The sequence below is a fragment of the Mizuhopecten yessoensis genome, unplaced genomic scaffold (assembly GCF_002113885.1).
Source record: "Mizuhopecten yessoensis strain PY_sf001 unplaced genomic scaffold, ASM211388v2 scaffold716355, whole genome shotgun sequence".
NCBI classification, from domain to species: Eukaryota; Metazoa; Mollusca; class Bivalvia; order Pectinida; family Pectinidae; genus Mizuhopecten; species Mizuhopecten yessoensis.
In genome coordinates, this window is record NW_018480075.1 from 666,433 (window position 1) to 675,063 (window position 8,631).

The 8,631-nt window shown below is 34.6% G+C and overlaps 1 protein-coding gene across 1 annotated transcript; it reads right to left on the minus strand.

Moving 5' to 3' along the window:
- Positions 1-1,780: 1,780 nt before the first annotated feature.
- Positions 1,781-5,160, minus strand: LOC110443623 (PE-PGRS family protein PE_PGRS16-like). Its single transcript, XM_021487956.1, has 4 exons — positions 5,135-5,160; positions 3,322-3,391; positions 2,148-3,080; positions 1,781-1,914 (listed from the first exon to the last, which is right to left on the minus strand). The coding sequence occupies exons 2-4, from the start codon at positions 3,386-3,388 to the stop codon at positions 1,904-1,906; spliced, it is 1,011 nt and encodes a 336-aa protein (XP_021343631.1). The 5' UTR covers positions 3,389-3,391; positions 5,135-5,160; the 3' UTR covers positions 1,781-1,903.
- Between the last annotated feature and the right edge of the window lie 3,471 nt (positions 5,161-8,631).

Here is an 8,631-nt window from a genome sequence, read left to right on the forward strand (position 1 = left end):
AACATTTATTTTTAACATTTATTTTTAACATTTATTTTTACACTGTTTACATCCAAGCTATTTCCTCCACCCTTTAGAAGACTATGAGATGATCATTTTGTCCATGGTGATGTCATAATCATCATTTAATGATATTTTTTATTTTAATTACTCTGAGCGCTGGCAACAGAGATTTTCCCAGACCTATAGTCAGAATAAAATCAGTATACAAAATTTGTGTCTGATAATAATCAAATTTTGTTGCTTAGCATGAAATGATTCCAAACATAGACGGATTGAACGATACTTATTTTCCTAGATTAAAAAAATATAATACTATATATTTATATTGTATTGGGTATATCTCTGCTCTTCGGGACTCCTAACGAATTTAAAATGAGGAGAAAATCTCATTTTACGTCAAAACATAGGGAAACTGACAAACGGAAATGAAAACAAATTATCTACTTCCGTTTCCTTTCAATATCCTGTTCGAGGTTCATCCCTGTAGCTATCATAAATGGCGTGAAGTAAACTATGTTTCCATGGTTGTCTATCGCAGATACTTCAATCTATACTGGGGAAATTTTACGGTCGAAACGGACAGCTTTCTGATTGGTTTGCCGTAGAGTGACATGCCATTAGACCATACCTAAAATCACAAAGTTCTTCTAAGCTTTGCAACTTGGTTGAAGCTAAATAAATATAATATTTTCTGGAACTTGAGAGGAGAATTTTTTCGAATATTGTATTCGGTTCAATTCAATAGTGTAACCGTTATATTAGTTATCATATCAGTTTTAGTGCATATTGGGTAAAAGGTTCGATACGTTGTTATCACCTGTGCCTAAATATTTTTCTACGTTTACCAAATAAATATGTGTTAATAAAATTTTGGATATTTCCACGCTCTATACTCGGCAATGGGAACGATTCTTTCTACGGGAACTCGTGAATGAAATCAACGGCCATCGTATCTGACCCGAACTTACCTATGAATGATATGGTGATCGCTCTCAAAGGACATCCTGTAAATACGCAAGGTGGTAATATGCTCATCCGCTTCACACATTGTATACCCCAACTTCGAGTAGTTTGGACCTAGGTCATCAGGTAAACATGGTATTGTGGTTATACTGTTGCAAATTATTTCGACCGACCAATCTTATGTCATGTCACATCTCAAATGAATTAGAATTTTATATTAATGCCAGTTGACTTTATTACTGTAGCCTTAACATGTATGGATACCAGTGTAAAAGTTAACTTAAAAGTGTTCATGATAAAAATTTGTTATAAATAATCTTTCTTTTTCTAGTTCCCTAATTACTTCCAAATACTTCTTTTTCGAGACACACATCAGTAAGATAATGTCGCTCATACTGGTAATTCCTTAATTTCTGCGAGCATCTGTTTTTGCAATATTGTGCTTCAGTTCTTTCATTTTCTTTTATTTTTTATGGCAGAGGAACAAACAGTATGTATACATTTACACATGCATATAATCTATATATCTACTTTTTGCAGTTTGTTTGAATAACATTCGCGGGGAATTATACTTTAAGATAAATTTGCAAGCAAATATTATTGCAGATAGATATGTCTCACCAATTGTATGTTTAAAAGCTGCATTTATACATTTTCTTAGAACAGGCTGCATTTTGGTAAGTCTTTAAATCATTGTGAAGCTTTATTTCTCTAATTTTCTCGTTGTTTGCATTCTTGATTGTACCATGACGTGCAATTGTTTTATGTAAGTAAGCGAAGAACCAGATGTACTTTTATCAAGCAATGGCTTTTATTCAATAATTTAACTGGTATATATCACACACACAAGTCTGGTTACAAAGCATGTATATATGAGGCAACGTTTTGTCGTTATCACCGGGCGTCTTCTTTACTTCTGGAACACAGTTGCTTATATTTAATAAGAGCCTGTAATAAAGAAACATAAATGTGTTACTTCCAATGAAACGTAAAATTGTCTTCCACATCATATGATATTGCTGTGGAAATTCTCATACAAATATTTTTTTATAAAAAAGATGTATCAACCAAATATTTTTTCAACAACATTAACCTTTTGCACTTAATCAGTAAGGGAATAAGCTGCCTTGTAGCGACACTGCAGTTAAATACAGTGATTACAAATACACTAAATATCTTACCTCCTCTCTTCTTTCCTCTGGAGATCGGTGCGGGCATACCAATCATACTTCCCATTGAGCTTCCTCCCATTGAACCCATACCGCCCATAGAACTCATTCCTCCCATGCCGCCCATTGAACCCATACCGCCCATAGAACCCATTCCTCCCATACCGCTGGATGAAGTCATACCACCCATACTTCCCATTGAGCTTCCTCCCATTGAACCCATGCCGCCCATGGAACCCATTCCTCCCATACCGCCCATAGAACTAATTCCTCCCATGCCGCCCATTGAACCCATACCGCCCATAGAACTCATTCCTCCCATGCCGCCCATTGAACCCATACCGCCCATAGAACCCATTCCTCCCATACCGCCGGCAGAAGTCATACCACCCATACTTCCCATTGAGCTTCCTCCCATTGAACCCATACCGCCCATGGAACTCATTCCTCCCATACCGCCCATGGATCCCATACCGCCCATGGATCCCATACCGCCCATGGATCCCATACCTCCCATACCGCTCATGGATCCCATACCTCCCATACCGCCCATGGAAGTACTGCCGCCCATTGAACTCATACCGCCCATCGATCCCATACTGCCCATGGATCCCATACCGCCCATAGATCCCATACCTCCCATACCACCCATACCACCCGTGCTGGTCATAGAACTCATACCGCTCATGCCGCCCATTCCTCCCATACCGCCCATAGAACTCATTCCTCCCATACCGCCCATAGAACTCATTCCACCCATAGGATATGATGTTGAGTAATATGTCGAGTAAATAGGTCTTCCTATGGTTGTTGAGTGGCGTTTGTAATAAATTGATGAGGGCATTCCACTTGAACTACGTGTGTTGTACCAGTTAGAGCCGTACGTGGACGGCATGATCATTGATGACATTCCACTTCCACCCCCTGACATACCGGATCCTGCTCCTGAAGAAGATAAGGGAAGCGGTGCATAAGGTAACGGGTACCAACAAGTTAAACTTTATCATTAGCCCAATACTCTAATGGTTGTTTAATAACAGAAATTCCCTCTAGCTGAGTCAGCAAAAGCGACTGCTGGAGAGACAATAATCGTCATAATTAAGTGTATAGTTCGAAGTTTCCTTTTTTTAATATAAACAAACAGGAACCCAAAAAAGGGCTTATGTCAGTATAAAAAGGCACTTACCCCAGAATGTCCCCATTCCTGGTTGGGCGAAATAGCAGGCAAGAACCACGGCGAATAAAATCATCATTTTCTGAAAAACAACGAAATCATTATTTGATTGATATGATCTACTTTTATTTATTTGATAATACTTGGAAATTTTTAAAATTGACAATTTTAATGGTGAAATTTTCTTATTTGTAACTACACGAAAACTGGATGCTTCGAATTTCTACATAAATATGAATATCATAATGTGTTTTTGTTTGTATATTATAACCAACTAATCTGCAGTAGTAATTGAATGTAAGATCGGCTACCTCTTCTGATTACTACTGGTATTATTTGCAAGTTTCCACTGATTTTCGGTTTTAAATGATAAAAAGCATGCATTAAGCTACGGATTGAACATGGATCAGTAACATTTCGAGAGTTCATATAACATGCAATCGCATACATGTGTTTTAATTTCACGTCACCGATGCAGATAACCACATGTGTATGTTTGATATCACAATGAAATGCTCGACTTAAAAATTGGCTGTTTTTCCATATTAATATTTACTCGATTAACGACCAGTGCTGCAATCTTATTACACTTCAAAACGCATTCTCCAGCAGCTGTACTTGCAGAGCCTTTACCTGGATGATGACTAAATACTAGGTGTAACATGTCATACTTGTGTGAATGTCTTTTCTGCTAGAAACAATATCAAATATATAAAGACTATCTTTGTTTTTGATTAATAGTTTGATAGAATCCAAAAATCATAAGACTTGGTTCCTGTTTTGATGATTAAAAAGAAGTATATATTACATGTATTTTCAGAGTCATGTTTGATATACGGAATACTAGTATAGTCATTGGCATGTACTACCTTAGAGAGGCTTACCTTACAATAGATTATTCTTTTCTTGTTTCTTTTTTATTTAATACTTTGCTACGTTCATAAACACAGAAATTGAACGGTTTGATTGGGGTTCTAATGATCAAACAAATTACAATAAAAAATAGGTTCAAATTTGAACTTCTTTTTCTCAAAATATTCGTATCATGATATGTCCTACTTTGTCAAGACCTACCATTTACATTCCTTGAGTTCGTCTGTTTTATTGGGGTTTTTACCTTTAGAAACGCGATACTTTTACATTTTATTTTTATTTATACTAAAAGCAAAAACATGTTACAAATCCTACATTGACATTTGATTAATCAGGCAGGTTCTATTCATTATTTACCTATGCATACTTCCCCGATTTAACCTGACTGTCTTTAGTTTAGTGCTGAAATATATTCAGATACATTTTTCACAAATATTCATTATCTAACAACCAGTGTATCAGTAAAGTTTATTAAAATAGCTTTCGTGTGTGTTTGTGTGTTTATATCTAATGGCGAACAAAATTTCATATACAATCATTACAAAAGATGAACGTATGACACACATACAGACATATTATTACACCTATGAAATTAGTTGATAGATACAGTATGCCAAAAATAAACTACACTGCACCAAACAGATAATTAGTAAGTGTACCTATAACATTAGCAAACAACACAGGTGTGTGCTTCCGTAATTCATAATTCTAGTAAAAATGATAAATGTGTAGTAAATCTCACTGACCAGTTTGTTTCTGTCAAAAACGCGCCATTAGTTTATATCGCCATCAGATATAAAATTAGCAATATATACAGAAGGTTAAAAAACTACAAAGCACGAGAACGATTTTAATCCTTCTCGGACTTTTGATATATTTTCATCTTGCCTTGATAATTAATCTGATAACGATGTTAAAGCTAATCATAACGTTTATAAATATGTTTACTTACCTTTGTTTAGAGGGTTTCGGACAAGCTGGAACTGTGGAGCTCTCCTCACACTTAGGGGCCTTTATAGGCCCTGACACGGAAGAACCTTTGCACTGAAGTTTATTGTCTGGTCACAGCATATGTCAGTTGCCTTGTATGACTGTTGCATCGATGTAACTTTTGACCTCAGTGTTATGTTAAACAAGCCCGCGTGACAACGTAACATCCTAATTTCGCTGTTGATTCATAGGTTAAATGTCAAAGACATACTGATAATACGCAGATGATGTTAATTTGTAAAAAGAAGAAAGATGAAGTCAAATTTAAGATTTTAGGCTTCTATTAAATAATGAATCAGTGAGCATACGTACGCCATAGGGTTTTGCTCCAAGTTCGGAGGGGTGCTACTAGGGTGGCATTTTTATACATCTTACAACAGTGCTGATTCAATATTCATTACTCATTTTGATGTGAAAGACGTCACATATGTCCTTTTATCATAAATACAGTGTATATATCGATCAGATATTTTCAACCCAAGGGCTGCCAAGGGTTTTCGCCCCATTTTGGATTTCGATAGTGGTGTTGGTTTAACCTACGCCCATTAGCATGAGTTTTTTCTCTCATTCCTGTAACAAGAATTTGTTCAAAAACCTAGAAAAGGTGTGTTGACGGGTTGGAAGTTTCGAAATAGTGACCTTTACTCTGCGCGTTTTTGACAAAAACAAACCGGTCAGTGAGATTTACTACAGATTTATCATTTTTACTAGAATTATGAATTACGGAAGCAAACACCGTTGTTTGTTGATGATGCAGAAAGCCAATACAATTGTACTTAAAATTAGTACTAAGGTCAAAAGACTGAAAACCATGGAAATAGAGTTTTGAAATATTTGTAGAATCAAATTGAAATAAAACCCTTTGTTACTTTGTTGGCTACGGCAGTTAAGTCATTCCTAAGCTAGTATTTCATGTAAAATTTGCAAGTATATATTCTATTTACAAAGTAACAGCTAACTTTTTAAACTGGTAGTCATCTTTCTTGACCTTGACATTGGATCATACATGCATACATTAAGAGAATTTTTAGTTCTTTAACGGAGTTTATACTACCGCGTTAATCATCTGTATGATACAGATAAAACCAAAATTTACCTTCGTTTACATGGAGACCATTGAAAATTTACAAGGAAAATTAGACCATGTGTTCTGAAAGGGCAAGCGTCTTCCATTTCATAGACGATATCCGTCATGTTATTTTTTTATAGAAACATCACCTGCCACGTCTACATACCTTAAGTTGGGGAAGAACGAGAATGCACATCGCCGATATATCTGAAAGCGAAATGGATTTACATCAAATGATTAAACAAAGAATCGACATTATTTTTGTCTGGTGGACACATTAGATTAGATTAGTCGATAAAAGATATTGCATGGAAAACAGGGTATCATTGATTTATATTTGCATTGATTGGTAATATACAAACAACCCACTTAATGTATCAAAAATGAATTCTGGCAGGAATATCATCCCTTTATTAGGCCTTTTGGATCCTTGAATTGAAGCTTGCTCAAACACATAAACTTCTGCCGTAAAAGAAAAAATTCAACAATACTATCATATGTTTGTTGTTTTTCGTTGAGAGACCACAGACAATTTAAAATTTATGAAATACTAAGAATTGCAGAGACTTTGAATCTCCATCTCATTATTAAAATAACTGTTTTTAACCTTTTTTCTTCTCCATATTGCATGCTTCAATTTTTCACGTTAAATAACTTCCATTTAACCTGAAGATTTTGCTGTCGAAAGCTGGTAATGATATAATGTCGATAAAACTATCTTGGAGATAAAAAGAAGCGTTATAACATCACATTGTCAGCCTTTTTTTTTCTTTTTGGTGTTTTTTTTTTCAAATGTGGTGTAAATATTTCAACGGTATTATAATGAAGATTTACTGTATAACACATCTAGCTGTTTTGATATTCTTATGTCCTCCAAGGACTTTAAACAAATGAGACTAGATAAATTACCAATCTTTATATTAAACCTTTAAATACATATTGATTTATATTAATATAATATATACATCATGATTCCGCCTGAAGAAGACCAAGAAGGCAGAAATACCTAGCGGTCGGACTTGGATAATTAGTATTTTATTCTTTATATATCAATATATATTTACTAGTCAGAGCTTTAAATTTAATACCACGAATTCGTCTTTTACATCTTCATATCTTGACATTTACATATATGATGACATTTATGGTCAACTCACCACCCAACTAAATGACTTTAATTTCAGGGTCATATGTTTCTTTCCTCTGTAGCAACATACCATACATACCATGCTTACAAAGTGCACTTGATTCTCTATACTTGTGCTTGTTCTTACTATTACATTAATGAGATTAAGAGGTGAACACTGAACTACGTAGACATGGTTTTCTACATGAGAAGTTCCAATATACATATTACGGCTTTCGTCGTGACGAGTGCCTCTTCTGATGAAGGACAGCTTACCCTTTTGGAAAAACTGATTTCACCGCCTGACTGCTGGTCTTATCATTTCTTTATTTCTGAATTTGGGTGTAGATATTGATTTCTGATGTTTGTGTGTAGACACTGAGGTATTTAGTTGTTGTTGTTTTTTTCATTTTTCAGTGATATGTACATTCACGCAGTAAGCCAACAATACAATTTAAGAAGAAAGAATGGCAGGCGATTTAAAATTAATACATTTTCTTCGACTATAAAATAAATCATAGCTAATATCATAAGCTATACAACTGTTAATAATGATATTTTATTTAGGCTCAAGGTAACTTACAATATAATATCATGAAAATAAAAATAAAAATGGTATATATGAAAGTTTGCAGCTGGTTCAAAATTAGTTTACCACTGCGTTTATAACGTAATGTAGTTCTACTAATATGTGATAATAATATAATTTTGGCTTTTCCCCAAATGCTACACTTGGTTTAGGTTATATGGTTTTGTATATAAAAAAAATAAAAAAGACAACATAAAAATGATACCGCAATGTTTGGCGCGTTATTTGTTATTCTGATTGTTTGATGTTACTTGGCGATGGAATTAATGCGCAATATTGTGTTGTGTGTGCAATTTTTTTATCAGTAATGAATTAATACTCATTATCTGTTAATTAAAATGTGTTGTCTGTGTTTTGAAATTTAAAAAAATGTCATTTTTTCGGTAAATGACGTATAACACCAAAAACATCCTGTGTATTCCTGAAATATTCCGCATAACTTATTTCAGAATAGGTCCTATACTGCTACAGTATAGTACACTAACACAACAAAGGCGATGGCAAAGAACATGTGTTTGTACACGGAAGATATTACCAGTCAAAGAGATGGTTATACAAGAAAGTCTCTAGTTCCAGTAATGATATTCTCAAGTAAACTGTCCAAACCAGTTGTAAACCATTCATGTTCATTGCCCAAGATAAATTATAAATACTTGTCGGCCTTAGCACGAAATG

Bases quoted from the DNA above. Each gene is read 5' to 3' on its own strand.
- LOC110443623 (XM_021487956.1), bottom strand. From the start codon at position 3,388: ATGATGATTTTATTCGCCGTGGTTCTTGCCTGCTATTTCGCCCAACCA. The intron at 3,081-3,321 runs GTAAGTGCCTTT...TATCTTCTTCAG, and splicing joins AGGAATGGGGACATTCTGGG to GAGCAGGATCCGGTATGTCA.